At 42.1% G+C, this 19,422-nt stretch overlaps 1 protein-coding gene across 1 annotated transcript; it reads right to left on the bottom strand.

The window, feature by feature from the left end:
• Positions 1–15,938: 15,938 nt before the first annotated feature.
• LOC130717324 (uncharacterized) lies at positions 15,939–17,612 on the bottom strand. Its single transcript, XM_057567523.1, has one exon. The coding sequence runs from the start codon at positions 17,610–17,612 to the stop codon at positions 15,939–15,941; it is 1,674 nt and encodes a 557-aa protein (XP_057423506.1).
• Positions 17,613–19,422: the final 1,810 nt, after the last annotated feature.

Below are 19,422 nucleotides of genomic sequence, written 5' to 3'. Positions count from 1 at the left end.
AGCTCCCATGTCCAAATTTGAGATTTCTTGCCCCGAAGATGGATTTCCCAAGTCTAACCTATGCAAATTTGGGTGGAAAATGAGTTTTCAAAGGAAAATCTCAAGTTGAAAGGGACTCTTGGTTTGCCATGGCTTGCCTCGTTGCCCAAATGGTTTCCCTATGCCAAGGTGCCCCCGTGAGATCCCAAGTCAATATTTGTGAATTCTTGGCCCGATGATGGATTTCCTAAGGCTAACCAATGCAAATTTCGGTGAAAAATGAGTTTTCAAAGGAAAATCTCAAGTTAGAAGGGACTCTTTGTTTGCCATGGCTTGCCTCGTTGCCCAAATGATTTCCCTATGCCAAGGTTCCCCCATGAGCTCCCATGTCAAATATTCAGAATTCTTTCCCAAGTCTAACCTATGCGAATTTGGGTGTGGAAAATGAGTTTGCAATGAAAAATCTCAAGTTGGAAGGGACTCTATGTTTTTCATGGCTTACCTCGATGCCCAAATGGTTTCCCTATGCCAAGTTGCCCCCGTGAGCTCCCATGTCAAAATTTGAGAATTCTTGCCCCGAGTATTGATTTCCAAAGGCTAACCTATGTAAATTTGGGTGGAAAATGAGTTTACAAAGGAAAATCTAAGGTTTGGACCTGACCCTTGGTTTTCCATGGCTTGCCTCGTTGCCCAAATGGTTTCCCTATGCCAAGGTTCCCCCGTGAGCTCCCATGTCCAAATTTGAGAATTCTTGCCCCGAAGATTGATTTCCCTAGTCTAACCTATGCAAATTTGGGTGGAAAATGAGTTTTTAAATGAAAATCTCAAGTTGGAAAGGACTGTTGGTTTGCCATGGCTTGCCTCGTTGCCCAAATTTTTTCCCTATGCCAAGGTGCCCCCGTGAGATCCCATGTCAATATTTGTGAATTCTTGGTCCAATGATGGATTTTCCAATGCTAACCTATGCAAATTTGGGTGGAAAATGAGTTTTCAAGGTCAAATGTCAAGTTAGAAGGGAAACTTGGTTTTCCACGGCATGCCTCGTTGCCCAAATGGTTTCCCTATTCCAAGGTGCCCCCAAGAGCTCCCATGTCAAATATTCAAAATTCTTGCCCCGATGATAGATTTCTGAATGCTAACCTATGCGAATTTGGGTGTGGAAAATGAGTTTTAAAGGAAAAATCTCAAGTTGGATGAGACTCTTGGTTTTCCCTGGCTTACCTCGATGCCCAAATGGTTTCCCTATGCCAAGGTGCCCCTGTGAGCTCCCGTGTCAAAATTTGAGAATTCTTGGCTCGAGGATTGATTTCCAAAGGCTAACCTATGCAAATTTGGGTGGAAAATGAGTTTTCAAGGGAAAATATCATGTTGGAAGGGAAACTTGGTTTGTCATGGAATGCCTCGTTGCCCAAATGGTTTCCCTATTCCAAGGTGCCCCCATGAACTCCCATGTCAAAATTTGAGAACTCTTGCCCCGATGATAGATTTCCGAAGGCAAACCTATGCGAATTTGGGTGTGGAAAACGAGTTTTCAAGGAAAAATCTCAATTTGGATGGGACTCTTGGTTTTCCATGGCTTATCTCGATGCCCAAATGGTTTCCCTATACCAAAGTGCCCCCGTGAGCTCTCATGTCAAAATTTGAGAATTCTTGCCTTGAGGATTGGTTTCCAAAGGCTAACCTATGTAAATTTGGGTGGAAAATGAGTTTTCAAGGGAAAATATCATGTGGGAAGGGAAAATTGGTTTTTCATGGCATGCCTCATTGCCCAAATGGTTTCCCTATTCCAAGGTTCCCCCACGAGCTCCCATGTCAAAATTTGAGAACTCTTGCCCCAATGATAGATTTCCGAAGGCTAACCTATGCGAATTTGGGTGTGGAAAATGAGTGTTTAAGGAAAAATCTCAAGGTGGAAGGGAACCTTGGTTTTCCATGGCTTACCTCGATGCCCAAATGGTTTCCCTATGCCAAGGTGCCCCCGTGAGCTCCCATGTCAAAATTTGAGAATTCTTGCCCCGATGATGGATTTCCCAAGGCTAACATATGCAAATTAAGGTCGAAAATGAGTTTTCAAGGGAAAATATCAAGTTGGATGTGATACTTGGTTTGCCATGGAACGCCTCGTTGCCCAAATGGTTTCCCTATGCCAAGGTGCCCCCATGAGCGCACATGTCAAAATTTGAGAATTCTTCCCACGAGAATGGATTTCCTAAGGCTAACCTATGTAAATTTGGGTGGAAAATGAGTTTTCAAAGGAAAATCTCAAGTTGGAAGGGACTCTTGGTTTGCCATGGCTTGCCTCGATGCCCAAATGGTTTCCCTATTCCAAGGTGCCCCCGTGAGCTCCAATGTCCAAATTATAGAATTCTTGCCCCGATAATGGATTTCCAAAGGCTAACCTATGCAAATTTGGGTGGAAAATGAGTTTTCAAGGGAAAATCTCAAGTTGGAAGGGAAACTTGGTTTAACATGACATGCCTCGTTGCCCAAAAGGTTTCCCTATGCCAAGGTGCCCCCTTAAGTTTCCATGTCAAAATTTGAGAGTTCTTGCCCCGAGGATGGATTTCCCAAGGCTAACTTATTCAAATATGGGTGGAAAAAGAGTTTTCAAGGGAAAATCTCAAGTTGGTGGGGAGACTTGGTTTGCCATGGCATAACTAGTTGCCGAAATGGTTTCCCTATGCCAAGGTGCCCCCATGAGCTCTCATGTCAAAATTTGAGAATTCTTGCCCAGATGATATGCTAACCTTTGCAAATTTAGGTGGAAAATGAGTTTCAAGGGAAAATATCAAGTTGGAAGGGAAACTTGGTTTGCCATGGAATGCCTCGTTGCCCAAATGGTTTCCCTATGCCAAGGTTCTCCCATGAGCTCACATGTCAAAATTTGAGAATTCTTCCCACGAGAATAGATTTGCTAAGGCTAACCTATGTAAATTTGGGTGGAAAATGAGTTTTCAAAGGAAACTCTCAAGTTGGAAGGGACTCTTGGTTTGCCATGACTTGCCTCGTTGCCCAAATGATTTCCCTATACCAAGGTGCCTCCATGAGTTCCCATGTCAAAACATGAGAATTCTTTCCCCGATGATGGATTTCCCAAGGCTAACCTATGTAAATTTGGGTGGAAAATGAGTTTTCAAGGGAAAATCTCACGTTGGAAGGGAAACTTGGTTTGTCATGGCATGCCTCGTTTCCCAAATGGTATCCCTATGCCAAGGTGCCCCAATGAGCTCTCATGTCAAAATTTGAGAATTCATGCCCCGATGATGGATTTCCCAAGGCTAACCTACGTCAATTTGGGTGGAAAATGCGTTTTCAAGGAAAAATCTCAAGTTGGAAGGGACGCTTGGTTTTCCATGGCTTGCGTCGTTGCCCAAATGGTTTCCCTATTCCAAGGTGCCCCCGTGAGCTCCAATGTCCAAATTTGATAATTCTTGTCCCGATAATGGATTTCCCAAGGCTAACCTGTGCCAATTTGGGTGGAAAATGAGTTTTCGAGGAAAATCTCAAGTTGGAAGGGACTCTTTGTTAGCCATGGATTGCCTCGTTGCCCAAATGGTTTCTCTATGCCAAGGTGCCCCCGTGATCCCCAATATCAAAATTTGAAAATTCTTGCCCCAATGATGGAGTTTCCAAGTCTATCCTATACGAATTTGGGTGGAAAATGAGTTTTCAGCGGAAAATCTCAAGTTGGAAGGGAAACTTGGTTTGCCACGGCATGCCTCGTTTCCCAAATGGTTTCCCTATGCCAAGTTGCCTCTGTGAGCTCCAATGACAAAACTTGAGAATTCTTTCCCCGAGGATGGATTTCCCAAGGCTAACCAACGCGAATTTGGGTGGAAAATGAGTTTTCATGAGAAAATCTCAAGTTGGAAGGGAAACTTGGTTTGCAACGGCATGCCTCGTTGCCCAAATCTGTTCCCTATGCCAAGGTGCCCCCGTGAGCTCTCATGACAAAACTTGAGAATTCTTGCACCGAGAATGGATTTTCCAAGGCTAACCGATGCAAATTTGGGTGGAAAATGAGTTTTCAAGGGAAAATATCAAGTTGGAAGGGAAACTTGGTTTGCCATGGCATGCCTCGTTGCCCAAAAGGTTTCCCTATGCAAGGTGCCCCCTTAAGTTTCCATGTAAAAATTTGAGAATTCTTGCCCCGAGAATGGATTTCCCAAGGCTAACATATGCAAATGTAGGTGGAAAATTAGTTTTCAAGGGAAAATCTCAAGTTGGAAGGGAGACTTGGTTTGCCATGGCATACCTCGTTGCCCAAATGGTTTTCCTATGCCAAGGTGCCCCCGTGAGCTCCCATGTAAAAATTTGAGAATTCTTGCCCCGAGAATGGATTTCCCAAGGCTAACCTATGTAAATTTGGGTGGAAAATGAGTTTTCAAAGGAAAATATCAAGTTTGAAGGGAAACTTGGTTTGTCATGGCATGCCTCGTTGCCCCAATGGTTTCCCTATGCCAAGGTGCCCCATGAGTTCCCATGTCAAAATTTGAGAATTCTTGCACCGAGAATGGATTTCCAGAGGCTAACCTATGCAGATTTGGGTGGAAAATGAGTTTTCAAGGGAAAATCTCAAGTTGGAAGGGAAACTTAGTTTGCTATGACATGCCTCGTTTCCCAAATGGTTTCCCTATGCTAAGGTGCCCCCATGAGTTACCATGTCAAAATTTGAGAAATCTTTCCCCGTGGATTGATTTCCCAAAGATAACCTATGCAAATTTGGGTGGAAAATGAATTTTCAAGGGAAAATATCAAGTTGGAAGGGAAACTTAGTTTGCCATGACATGCCTTGTTTCCCAAATGGTTTCCCTATGCCAAGGTTCCCCCATGAGCTCCCATGTCAAAATTTGAGAATTCTTGCCCCGAGGATGAATTTCCCAAGGCTAACCTATGCAAATTTGGGTGGAAAATATGTTTTCAATGGAAAATCTCAAGTTGGAAGGAACTCTTGGTTTGCCATGGCTTGCCTCGTTGCCCAAATGGTTTCCCTATGCCAAGGTGCCCCCGTGAGCTCCAATGTCAAAATTTAAGAATTCTTGCCCTGAGGATGTATTTCCCAAAGCTAACGTATGAAAATTTGGGTGGAAAATGAGTATTCAAAGGAACATATGAAGTTGGAACAGACTCCTTGTTTGCCACGGCATGCCGCGTTTCCCAAATGGTTTCCCTATGCTAAGGTCCCTAATGTAAGATCAAGTTTTGATCGAGTAGTACAACTCTATGTTTTGATGATTACAAGTTAACTTTTTAGTATGAACAATTATGGTACTCTAACGTGTTTTTCTGAGTGTGCTATTTACAGGCTCTGACCTCAATTTAATCTCACACAAATCAGAAGCACTGTGCATAAAGAGTGACCCAAGCAACGCTTTCGCAACATCTATGTTCACTCTGAACAGTAGAAACGCTTTAGAAGATCTGAAGTCATACAAGCTCTGATATGGACTCTGTCACTTGAAGTTCTGAAGATCCAGACGCTCTGACAACTAAGAAACTCTGAAGGTTCAGATGTTCTGATGGTGTAGAAGACTCTGAAGATCCAGAAGCTGAAAAGTGGAAACTCTGATGTCCAGAAGCAAGATGACTCTGAAGACCATGTACTTCCCTCTGAGTTCAGAATCAGAAGATACAACGGTCAGAGGATCTCTGCTTCCCTCTTACTCTGATCAACGAGCTTCACAAGTTCCAACATGAAGCATTCTCCTGATCTGAAGTCTACTAGGTTTAAAGGTCAAGTCACTATCCAAGTACCAAAGCAAATGTACTATCCTGACGACCTACCTAACGTTCTTAGCCACAACAGAAACTGGAATTTCCAGAACTGCCCTCCAACGGTAGCATTTCCATGCAGCGTTCAAACCCTAATCCTTGGAGTATAAATAGAGGCTGAAGATTGAAAGATGCGGTTGGAAGAATCTCACACGCGCAAGCTATATTCAAACCTTCTAAGCATTCTTTCATCTGAATTCATTGTGTTAATATTACCTTTTCAGAAGCAAACTCTTTGTAAATATTCTCTCTTAAACAGTTGTTTAGTTACCTTTATGCCGATTCTTAAAAATCGGGCGAAAACGTGAAAGTCGGCTCCAAAACATAAAAATCGATCCAAAACCCTAAAATCGGCCGAAAACCTGAAAGTGGGCAGAAATCCCTAAAAATCGGTCCGACTCTCAAAAATATCAAAAATCGGCACAAAACCTAAAATATCGACCGAAAACGTGGAAGTCGGCCCCATACTCAAAAATCGACCCAAAACCCTAAAATCAACCGAAAACTCAAAATTCGGCCGAAAACTCAAAATTCGGTTGAAAACTCAAAATCGGTTTTTGGTTTTTCGGACAATTTTTGAGTGTCGGGCCAATTTTTAGGGTTTTCTGCCGACTTTTGAGTTTTCAGCCGATTTTTGTGAGTCGGGTCGATTTTTTGGGTTATGTGCCGATTTTTAGGGTTTTCAACTAGTTTTTGGGTTTTCGGCCGATTTTTTAGTTTTCGGCCGACTTTTGGGTTTTATGCCGACTTTTGGTTTTTCGGCCGCTTTTTAGGGTTTAGGGTCGACTTTTAAGTTTTCTGTCGATTTTTGAGAGTCGGGCTGATTTTTAGGGTTTTTGAGAATTTGATGTTCTTGAGCAGCAACATCTCACAGCTTCCGACAATCGCGGGACCCTCTAAAAAGTCGAATCTTGACAAAAGTTATGTTTCAAAGTTGTAGCTCGTTGAGTTAGCTCCGCGTGGCCTCAATCAGACTGAAATTTCGTGACTCGTAGCCGGAGGTGTGATCCTTTCATTCCAGACTGTGTCGAGAATTTGATGTTCTTGAGCAGCAGCATCTCACAGCTTCCGACAATCGCGGGACCCTCCTAAAAGTCGAATCTTCACAAAAGTTGTGTTTCAAAATTGTAGCTCGTTGAGTTAGCTCCACGTGGCCTCAATCAGACTGAAATTTCGCGACTCGTAGCCGGAGGTGTGATCCTTTCATTCCAGACTGTGTCGAGAATTTTGAAGGTATGAAAAACGGTAGAAAGGGGGGGTTTGAATAACGTTTTCAGTACAAAACTTCCACCTTAAAGATTTTGACAAATCTTTCGAGAACTTAAGTGCAAAAGATAAGAGATAGAAAAGCACACAAGGATTTTATCCTGGTTCACTTGATAAATCACTCAAGCTACTCCAGTCCACCCGTTAAGGTGATTTCTTCCTTCTTAGAATGAAGGCAATCCACTAATCAGGTAAGAGTTACAACTGCACTTGAAACCTACAAGTGACTAACAATTACACTGAATTAGCTCACACTAAGATTCACTCTCTTAGTCTTCTCTAGGATCCGATCAACCTTGATCTCCTAAAGGAACTAAACAAAATGTTTATCAAAGAATTGTTTACAAGAGATTTGCTTCTAAAAAGCTAATAGTAAACTCAATGAATTTCAGATGAAAGAAAGCTTAGAATAATTTGAATATGTCTTGCGCGTATGTATTGCTTCTAGCCGCTTCTTTCAATCTTCAGCCTCTATATATACTCCAAGGATTAGGGTTGAGCAATGCATGGGAAATGCTACCGTTGGAGGGCAGTTCTGGAAAATCCAGCTTCTGCTGTGGCTGAGAACGTTAGGTAGGTCGTCAGGAAGGTACACTTGCTTTTGTACTTGGATAGCGACTTGACCTTTTAACCTAGGAGACTTCTGATCAGAGGAATGCTTCGTATTGGAACTTGTGAAGCCGGTTGATCAGAGTCAGAGGGAAAGCACAGATCCTCTGACCATTGTTTCTTCTGATTTTGAACTCAGAGGGAAGAACATGGCCTTCAGAGTTTCTTGCTTCTGGACTTCAGAGTTTCCACTATTCAGCTTCTGGATCTTCAGAGTCTTCTACACCATCAGAACATCTGAACCTTCAGTGTTTCTTGGTTATCAGAACTTCTGGATCTTCAGAGCTTCTAGTGACTGAGTCCTCATCAGAGTTTGTATAACTTCAGAACTTCTGAAGCTTTTCCACTGTTCATACTGAACATGGTGAATGCGAAAGCGTTGCTTGGGTCACTCTTTATACACAGTGCTTCTGATTTGTGTGAGATTGAGTTGAGGTCAGAGCCTGTAAATAGCACACTCAGAAAAACACGTTAGAGTACCACAATTGTTCATATCAAAAGGTTAACTTGTAATCATCAAAACATAGAGTTGTACTACTAGATCAAAACTTGATCTTACAAATTTGATGTTCTTGAGCAGCAACATCTCACAGCTTCTGACAATCGCGGGACCCTCCTAAAAGTAGAATCTTCACAATAGTTCTCTTTCAAAGTTGTAGCGAGAGGTGTGATCCTTTTATTCCAGACTGTGTCTAGAATTTGATGTTCTTGAGCAGCAGCATCTCACAGCTTCCGACAATCGCGGGAGCCTCTGTAAAGTTGAATCTTCACAATAGTTCTTTTTCAAAGTTGTAGCTCGTTGAGTTAGCTCCGCGTGGCCTCTATCAGACTGAAATTTCTTGACTCGTAGCCGGAGGTGTGATCCTTTCATTCCAGACTGTGTCGAAAATTTGATGTTCTTCAGCAGCAGCATCTCACAGCTTCCAACATTCGCGGGACACTCCTAAAAGTCGAATCTTGACAAAAGTTCTCTTTCAAAGTTGTAGCTCGTTAAGTTAGCTCCGCGTGGCCGCAATCAGACTGAAATTTCACGACTTGTAACCAAAGGTGTGATTATCAGCCGATTTGTAGGGTTTTGTGCCGATTTTTTAGAGTCGGGCTGATCTTAAGGGTTTTGGGCCGATTTTTGAGTTTTCGGCCGATTTTAGGGTTTTGTGTCGATTTTTGAGTTTCGGGCCGACTTTCACGTTTTATGCCGATTCTTAAAAATCGGGCGAAAACGTGAAAGTCGGCTCCAAAACATAAAAATCGATCCAAAACCCTAAAATCGGCCGAAAACCTGAAAGTGGGCAGAAATCCCTAAAAATCGGTCCGACTCTCAAAAATATCAAAAATCGGCACAAAACCTAAAATATCGACCGAAAACGTGGAAGTCGGCCCCATACTCAAAAATCGACCCAAAACCCTAAAATCAACCGAAAACTCAAAATTCGGCCGAAAACTCAAAATTCGGTTGAAAACTCAAAATCGGTTTTTGGTTTTTCGGACAATTTTTGAGTGTCGGGCCAATTTTTAGGGTTTTCTGCCGACTTTTGAGTTTTCAGCCGATTTTTGTGAGTCGGGTCGATTTTTTGGGTTATGTGCCGATTTTTAGGGTTTTCAACTAGTTTTTGGGTTTTAAGCCGATTTTTTAGTTTTCGGCCGACTTTTGGGTTTTATGCCGACTTTTGGTTTTTCGGCCACTTTTTAGGGTTTAGGGTCGACTTTTAAGTTTTCGGTCGATTTTTGAGAGTCGGGCTGATTTTTAGGGTTTTTGAGAATTTGATGTTCTTGAGCAGCAACATCTCACAGCTTCCGACAATCGCGGGACCCTCTAAAAAGTCGAATCTTGACAAAAGTTCTGTTTCAAAGTTGTAGCTCGTTGAGTTAGCTCCGCGTGGCCTCAATCAGACTGAAATTTCATGACTCGTAGCCGGAGGTGTGATCCTTTCATTCCAGACTGTGTCGAGAATTTGATGTTCTTGAGAAGCAGCATCTCACAGCTTCCGACAATCGCGGGACCCTCCTAAAAGTCGAATCTTCAGAAAAGTTGTGTTTCAAAATTGTAGCTCGTTAAGTTAGCTCCGCGTGGCCTCAATCAGACTGAAATTTCGCGACTCGTAGCCGGAGGTGTGATCCTTTCATTCCAGACTGTGTCGAGAATTTGATGTTCTTGAGCAGCAGCATCTCACAGCTTCTGACAATCGCGGGACCCTCCTAAAAGTAGAATCTTCACAATAGTTCTCTTTCAAAGTTGTAACTCGTTAAGTTAGCTACGCGTGGCCTCAATCAGACTGAAATTCGTGACTTTTAGCATGAGGTGTGATCCTTTCATTGCAGACAGTGTCGAGAAATTGATGTTCTTGAGCAGCAGCATCTCACAGCTTCCGACAATCGCGGGACCCTCCGTAAAGTCGAATATTCAGAAAAGTTGTGTTTCAAAATTGTAGCTCGTTGAGTTAGCTCCGCGTGGCCTCAATCAGACTGAAATTTCGCGACTCGTAGCCAGAGGTGTGATCCTTTCATTCCAGAATGTGTCGAGAATTTGATGTTCTTGAGCAGCAGCATCTCACAGCTTCTGACAATTGCGGGACCCTCCTAAAAGTAGAATCTTCACAATAGTTCTCTTTCAAAGTTGTAACTCGTTAAGTTAGCTACGCGTGGCCTCAATTAGACTGAAATTTCGTGACTCGTAGCCGGAGGTGTGATCCTTTCATTCCAGACTGTGTCGAGAATTTGATGTTCTTGAGCAGCAGCATCTCACAGCTTCCGACAATCGCGGGACCCTCCTAAAAGTCGAATCTTCAGAAAAGTTGTGTTTCAAAATTGTAGCTCGTTGAGTTAGCTCCGCGTGGCCTCAATCAGACTGAAATTTCGCGACTCGTAGCCAGAGGTGTGATCCTTTCATTCCAGACAGTGTCGAGAATTTGATGTCCTTGAGCAGCAGCATCTCACAGCTTCCGACAATCGCGGGACCCTCCTAAAAGTCGAATCTTCACAAAAGTTGTGTTTCAAAATTGTAGCTCATTGAGTTATCTCCGCGTGGCATCAATCAGACTGAAATTTCGCGACTCGTAGCCGGAGGTGTGATCCTTTCATTCCAGACTGTGTCGAGAATTTGATGTTCTTGAGCAGCAGCATCTCACAGCTTCTTACAATCGCGGGACCCTCCTAAAAGTAGAATCTTCACAATAGTTCTCTTTCAAAGTTGTAACTCGTTAAGTTAGCTACGCGTGGCCTCAATCAGACTGATATTTCGTGACTTGTAGCGAGAGGTGTGATCCTTTTATTCCAGACTGTGTCGAGAATTTGATGTTCTTGAGCAGCAGCATCTCACAGCTTCCGACAATCGCGGGACGCTCTGTAAAGTCGAATCTTCATAATAGTTCTTTTTCAAAGTTGTAGCTCGTTGAGCTAGCTCCGCGTGGCCTCAATCAGACTGAAATTTCGCGACATGTAGCCAAAGGTGTGATCCTTTCATCCCAGACTGTGTCGAGAATTTGATGTTCTTGAGCAGCAGCATCTCACAGCTTCCAACAATCGCGGGACACTCCTAAAAGTCGAATCATGACAAAAGTTCTCTTTCAAAGTTGTAGCTCGTTAAGTTAGCTCCGCGTGGCCGCAATCAGACTGAAATTTCACGACTTGTAACCAAAGGTGTGATTATCAGCCGATTTGTAGGGTTTTTGCCGATTTTTTAGAGTCGGGCTGATCTTAAGGGTTTTGGGCCGATTTTTGAGTTTTCGGCCGATTTTAGGGTTTTGTGTTGATTTTTTAGTTACGGGCCGAGTTTCACGTTTTATGCCGATTCTTAAAAATCGGGCGAAAACGTGAAAGTCGGCTCCAAAACATAAAAATCGATCCAAAACCCTAAAATCGGCCGAAAACCTGAAAGTGGGCAGAAATCCCTAAAAATCGGTCCGACTCTAAAAAATCGGTTGAAAATATCAAAAATCAGCACAAAACCTAAAATATCGATCGGAAACGTGGAAGTCGGCCCCAAACTCAAAAATCGACCCAAAACCCTAAAATCAACCGAAAACTCAATATTCGGCCGAAAACTCAAAATTCGGTTGAAAACTCAGAATCGGTTTTAGGTTTTTCGGACAATTTTTGAGTGTCGGGCCAATTTTTAGGGTTTTCTGCCGACTTTTGAGTTTCCAACCGATTTTTGTAAGTCGGGTCGATTTTTTGGGTTATGTGCCGATTTTTAGGGTTTTCAGCTAGTTTTTGGGTTTTCGGCCGACTTTTGGGTTTTATACCGACTTTTGATTTTTCGGCCACTTTTTAGGGTTTAGGGTCGACTTTTAAGTTTTCGGTCCATTTTTGAGAGTCGGGCTGATTTTTAGGGTTTTTGAGAATTTGATGTTCTTGAGCAGCAACATCTCACAGCTTCCGACAATCGCGGGACCCTCCTAAAATTCGAATCTTCACAAAAGTTCTGTTTCAAAGTTGTAGCTCGTTGAGTTAGCTCCGCGTGGACTCAATCAGACTGAAATTTCACGACTCGTAGCCGGAGGTGTGATCCTTTCATTCCAGACTGTGTCGAGAATTTGATGTTCTTAAGCAGCAGCATCTCACAGCTTCCGACAATCGCGGGACCCTCTTAAAAGTAGAATCTTCACAATAGTTCTCTTTCAAAGTTGTAACTCGTTAAGTTAGCTCCGCGTGGCCTCAACCAGACTGAAATTCGTGACTTTTAGCATGAGGTGTGATCCTTTCATTGCAGACAGTGTCGAGAAATTGATGTTCTTGAGCAGCAGCATCTCACAGCTTCCGACAATAGCGGGACCCTCCGTAAAGTCGAATCTTCACAATAGTTCTCTTTCAAAGTTGTAGCTCGTTGAGTTAGCTCCGCGTGGCCTCTATCAAACTGATATTTCGTGACTTGTAGCGAGAGGTGTGATCCTTTTATTCCAGACTGTGTCGAGAATTTGATGTTCTTGAGCAGCAGCATCTCACAGCTTCCGACAATCGCGGGACCCTCTGTAAAGTCGAATCTTCACAATAGTTCTTTTTCAAAGTTGTAGCTCGTTGAGCTAGCTCCGCGTGGCCTCAATCAGACTGAAATTTCGCGACTTGTAGCCAAAGGTGTGATCCTTTCATTCCAGACTGTGTCGAGAATTTGATGTTCTTGAGCAGCAGCATCTCACAGCTTCCAACAATCGCGGGACACTCCTTAAAGTCGAATCTTGACAAAAGTTCTCTTTCAAAGCTGTAGCTCGTTAAGTTAGCTCCGCGTGGCCGCAATCAGACTGAAATTTCACGACTTGTAACCAAAGGTGTGATTATCAGCCGATTTGTAGGGTTTTGTGCCGATTTTTGAGAGTTGGGCTGATCTTAAGGGTTTTGGGCCGATTTTTGAGTTTTCGGCCGATTTTAGGGTTTTGTGTCGATTTTTGAGTTTCGGGCCGACTTTCACGTTTTATGCCGATTCTTAAAAATTGGGCGAAAACGTGAAAGTTGGCTCCAAAACATAAAAATCGATCCAAAACCCTAAAATCGGCCGAAAACCTAAAAGTGGGCAGAAATCCCTAAAAATCGGTCCGACTCTCAAAAATCGGCTGAAAATATCAAAAATCGGTACAAAACCTAAAATATCGACCGAAAACGTGGAAGTCGGCCCCAAACTCAAAAAACGACCCAAAACCCTAAAATCAACCGAAAACTCAATATTCGGCCGAAAACTCAAAATTCGGTTGAAAACTAAGAATCGGTTTTAGGTTTTTCGGACAATTTTTGAGTGTCAGGCCAATTTTTAGGGTTTTCTGCCGACTTTTGAGTTTTTCTGCCGATTTTTGTGAGTCGGGTCGATTTTTTGGGTTATGTGCCGATTTTTAGGGTTTTCAGCTAGTTTTTGGGTTTTCGGCCGATTTTTTAGTTTTCGGCCGACTTTTGGGTTTTGTACCGACTTTTGGTTTTTCGGCCACTTTTTAGGGTTTAGGGTCGACTTTTAAGTTTTCGGTCGATTTTTGAGAGTCGGGCTGATTTTTAGGGTTTTTGAGAATTTGATGTTCTTGAGCAGCAACATCTCACAGCTTCCGACAATCGCGGGACCCTCCTAAAAGTCGAATCTTCACAAAAGTTCTGTTTCAAAGTTGTAGCTCGTTGAGTTAGCTCCGCGTGGACTCAATCAGACTGAAATTTCGCGACTCGTAGCCGGAGGTGTGATCCTTTCATTCCAGACTGTGTCGAGAATTTGATGTTCTTAAGCAGCAGCATCTCACAGCTTCCGACAATCGCGGGACCCTCTTAAAAGTAGAATCTTCACAATAGTTCTCTTTCAAAGTGTTAACTCGTTAAGTTAGCTCCGCGTGGCCTCAATCAGACTGAAATTCGTGACTTTTAGCATGAGGTTTGATCCTTTCATTGCAGTCAGTGTCGAGAAATTGATGTTCTTGAGCAGCAGCATCTCACAGCTTCCGACAATAGCGGGACCCTCCGTAAAGTCGAATCTTGTAAGACCCGAGTTTTTAAGCTTATGCTAAGTGAATAAACTTCTTATTCACGATTAGGGTTGATGTAATGTGAAGGGAAACCTGAACGAAAGTTTATTAAATGAAATATATTTATGAAGGAGAAAGTTCAGGAAAAGTTCAAGGATTGCATTATGATCGATAAAAGTTATAGCACGCTCGTTTTACGCTTAAACCTAGGTCAGAAACCCTAGTATATAGCTAATTTTCACTTTTAGGCACGATGGCAGTTAATTCCAAAAATCTTCAGAGAAGTGTTAGAACTTTTCTTTTTCCACATATCACAATCGTTTCGAGGCGAAACTCTAGGATCTACGAACGTCCGATTCCAATCATCGGAAGTTTGCCGAAACCGAATCCCTGGTATTTCAAAACCCTAGAATTTCTCGACAATGAAGACTGAAATTCGTATTCACCTAGGACAGATGTGATACACAATGTTGCAACAATGTGTAACACAACAAAACACAATCAGAGTATCAAAAACAAACAAACAGTTAAAACACAAGGAGTTGTTAACCCAGTTCGGTGAACATCACCTACGTCTGGAGGATACCAATCCAGGAGTCAATTCACTATCAAATAATAGTTCTCAGGTCACATAAAAGTCCCTCCTATACCTAAGTACTCCCCCTTAGTATAGAGCCTCTTATATGTTCACCACTATTACACAAGTGAATCAAGCTTAGCCCTTCTCCTCTAAGCTATGAGAAAACTTTCTCTAACTCCTAACGATCACTGCCACAGTGATCAAGACATGTTTATCAAAAACAGTTTGATGAGATTACAACTCAACTAAACAAATTCAACTCAGTACTTTGATGAACTAAAGCACTAAGTTGATACAACACTCACAAGAGGACTCACAAACAAAACCCTAAGATCAATATCTGAATCTCTGAATCCGTGCGCAGCTAGGGTTTACAAGTTCCTTTTATATAGACGTTCACTTGGGGCTTGGATCTTCAATGGGCTGAACGTCATAGAGTCCACTAACACACTTCTGGAAAGAATCTTCATGGAATCAAATCTTACCAGAATAAAATAACAGAACCAAGTAAAACAGAATTCAAACTTTGAGATAGACTTGGTTCACACGCTATCAATCTTGTTACTTCAGCCAAGATTAAAACAAACACGCCTTCAGAAGATAAAACGCACAGCATAGAATAAATCTTCTGAATCCTCATGCAATCAGCAACCTCACAACAAACTTGACTTTAACGACTGAACCAACAACATACGTAATTCCACCATGTTGCTCCAGATGTTGGAACATATGGTTGCCCATCATGTTTTGAGCAAAATGCAATTCCACCATGTTGCTCCAGATGTTGGAACATATGGTTGCCCATCATGTTTTGAGCAAAATGCAGCCAATCAAAAGAACTACAATCTCCCCCTTTGGCAAATTTTTGCTAAAACATGAACAAATCATCCATTTGCACACAACAGCACACAGCATATGATGAACGTACCACCCTACTGAACATCAAACTTAGTCTGAACAAAAAAAAAACACTCAAGCAACAGTACTAACAAGCAACAGTACCATTCTCCCCCTTATTAGCAGAAATTGTCAAAGGGTGCAGAGAAACAACAAAAGTCAACAAAATAGTACAACCATATTGAAGAGATGAAGGAACAAAGGCACTAATCACTAGTAGTATCATCATCAGAAGTACCAACATCATCTTGAGCATGAGCAGCAGCATTGTCTTCAAGAGGCCTCTTGCCTTTAGTCAACTGCAGAATGAGAGTGTCCACATTCTTCTTCCTCAATGTACAACTAGTAATTGTGTCCTGAAGCATCTTAGACACCGCAATAAGCGCAGCAATAGGAGTCTCAGGAGTCTTCTAAGAGGAAGTACCCTCCCCCTGAGTCATCTCAGCCAAATCAGCAACATCAGAAACATGGGCACCAGCTAGCAGCCTGGAATCAATAGTGAGAAGACTAGCTTTCTTGCTAGGAACCTCATCATCAAGGAGAATTTGAGGATGTTGACTTAAAATAATCCCACAAATTAAACAAGGAAAACTGATAGGAAGCCTGACAGCAAAAGTTTCAGCATGCTTCATAGTTTGAGCAAAGACATATTCACCAAAATCAAACTGAGTTTGAGTTCCAACCAGATAAATTAACTTTGCCAAACCTGAAGAAACATCTGAGCTATGTGTAGTAGGAGCCCAATTTGCAGCACCAATGCGATTCAAGATAGCATACTTCACACTCAAATAAGTAGAAGACAACAATCCTTTAGCAGGCCATACCATATTCTGACCAGCCGTGAGTTCTTTAGTGATAGCACTCAATGACAGCTCTTCATTTCCTGTGGCAACAGTGCTCCTTCCCAAATACCGGTTAATGATCTCAGGTGAAAAATGGACACACTTACCACGCACAAAAACTTTCCTGAACTCAGGATGCCCAGAAACAGTGCAATTTGTAGTCACATTCACAATAAATTCTCTCACCAACTTGTCATAGCAGCCACCTATCTCAGTAACAGTTTTCAATAACCCAGCAGCCTCAAGAAGTTTCATGATTTCTTGACAATGCAGAATCTCACCAGTCAATTCCCTCTCTTGAGCAATCCTGCGCTGATAAACATACTTCCACTTACCAACACTCTCTTCAGAGTGAAAAGAAATATTATCCAAAGGAGCAGCAGGCACATTTTCTGGAATTCGTTTCCCAATCTTACGCTTCTGAGCAGCAGGACCAGTATCTGACTTATCCAACTCCTCAATTGGAGTCTCATCAACAACAGGAGCAGCATTGTCTTTGTGAACCTTTCTCTTGACATTCTGGACAACAGGAGTATCATCATCAAGAATAATGACCTTCTTGCGCTTCTTGTTCTCACTCAAACCCAAACCTAACTTCTTGCCAGAGGAACGCGTAGAGTACTTACGAACAACAGTCATCTTTTTCCTCTTTGAAGCAACAGAAGCAGAAGCACCAAGGGTGTTGAGCAACACCTCATCAGATTCTGAGTTCTCAATGACATTCTGAACATCCTCGACATGCATATCTTTATCAACAGAGGGAGTAGAGATGGGAACCATTACCTCTTCTTCAAGATGATCAGAATCCTTGTTGCAATCAGTATCAACACCGTGGCTTGATTGGTTGTTGCTTGGTGATGGAACAATTGGATCTACATTTGCATGTAAAACTTCCTTGAGAGGAGTGTCCAACACTTCAGTGATACGAAAATCAGCAACATCATCACCTGTACTTGAGTTGATTTCAGCCTCGAAATTTACTCCCTGGGTTGCCTCAGAGCTTCTCGTTACCATCTTCTTCTTTGCTTTGGACGCATCTGACTTGGATCGAGCCTTTTTCCCTTTCATCTTACTCGGATCAGATGATGGTTGAGGAATACCTTGAGCAATTGCGATTTCAGAGGTATGAGGAGAGGATTTTGAAACCTTTGAAGATTTTGGGGTTTTGGATTTCAAACCCAATACCTTTACCCCGTAAGCATTCATCTCAGGAGTGAGTTTCTTGCTAGAATCTTGACTCATGGTGAAGAGGACACAAAGAAAGAAACACGGGTCTTCAAGAAAAGGATGGACGGTTTTGAAGTGAGTTGCAGAGATTTGAAGTCGTGCAGTGGAGGTTGCAGGAGAGGTTATCAAGAAACAATGGAAATTTCGGATTAAGCGTGCCTCAAACGTTATGACAGAAGAGCCGTTGGCACACCACAATCCCTTTGATTGCTATAATTCCTCAAATAGGCAGATACCTAATAACTGTCTCAATTTTTCAAACTGTGTGGCATCCAGAGCTTTGGTAAAAATATCTGCTAACTGCTTTTCAGTTGAGACATGTTCCAAAGTAACAATACCATCTTCAACCAACTCCCTGATGAAATGATGACGAATATCAATATGTTTTGTTCTGCTGTGCTGAATTGGATTTTTGGATATGTTGATAGCACTTAGATTGTCACAAAACAATGTCATAACATCTTGTTGCACATTGTACTCCTTTAACATTTGTTTCATCCACATCAACTGAGTGCAACTGCTTCCAGCAGCTATATATTCAGCTTCTGCCGTAGAGAGAGAGACACAATTTTGCTTTTTACTGAACCAAGAAATTAGATTGTTTCCAAGAAAGAAACATCCACCTGATGTGCTCTTCCTATCTTTTGTAAGCTTGATATGAGTTGCAGCAGGAGTTCTTTTATGGCCAGCATTCTCAAGACCAAACTTCTTAACAATTCCCTTGGCATACTTACTTTGTGTGATGAATAAGGTATCTTCCATCTGTTTTACCTGAAGTCCCAGAAAGTAAGTTAACTCGCCTACAAGACTCATTTCAAACTCAGATTTCATTTGTTCAACAAATTGTTCCACCATATGGTTCGACATGCCACCAAACACGATGTCATCAACATAAATTTGAGCTACCATGAGTTCACTGCCATTTTTCTTAACAAACAAGGTTTTGTCAATGCCACCTTTGTCATAACCATTGTTAATCAGAAACTCTGTTAATCTTTCATACCAGGCTCTAGGTGCTTGCTTTAAGCCATACAAAGCCTTTTTCAATCTGTACACATGATCTGGAAAACTTGGATCTACAAACCCTTTAGGTTGTTCCACATAGACTTCTTCATCCAGGTAACCATTCAAGAATGCACTCTTGACGTCCATCTGATATAGTCTGAATTTTAGCAAACATGCTACTCCTAACAACAATCTGATAGATTCAAGACGAGCAACAGGAGCAAATGTTTCATCAAAGTCTACCCCTTCTATTTGAGAGTATCCCTGAGCAACTAGACGAGATTTGTTCCTTGTCACATTACCACTTTCATCAGACTTGTTCCTGAATATCCACTTAGTTCCCACAACATTTGCATCATCAGGTCTTGGAACCAATTCCCACACTTCATTTCTCTTGAACTGTCCCAGTTCCTCTTGCATGGATTGAATCCAGAACTCATCAGTCAGAGCTTCTTTGACATTCTTTGGTTCTATTTTTGATATGAAGCATGCATTAGAAACTAGATCCCTTGACCTTGTAATAACCCCATCATTCAGATCACCAATGATATTTTCTTTTGGATGTATCTTCTGAATTCTAATAGAGGGTTCTTTGGTAGCTAAAGGCAGTTGAGATACAGTGTCTTCTTGTTCATTTTGGAATTGAATTGCTGGCTCATCTGGTTCCCCATCAGTACACTCATACGGTAGATCATCTTCATCATGAGCTTGTTCCGTTCTCTCATTGGATGTATCATCAACAACAACATTAATGGATTCCATCATGACTCTTGTGCGGATATTATAAACTCTGTAAGCTCTGCTGTTTCCAGAATACCCC

This window comes from Lotus japonicus, chromosome 5 (assembly GCF_012489685.1).
Source record: "Lotus japonicus ecotype B-129 chromosome 5, LjGifu_v1.2".
NCBI lineage: Eukaryota > Viridiplantae > Streptophyta > Magnoliopsida > Fabales > Fabaceae > Lotus > Lotus japonicus.
Note: the sequence above shows the minus strand (reverse complement) of the source record. Positions and strands in the feature narration are given on the sequence as shown.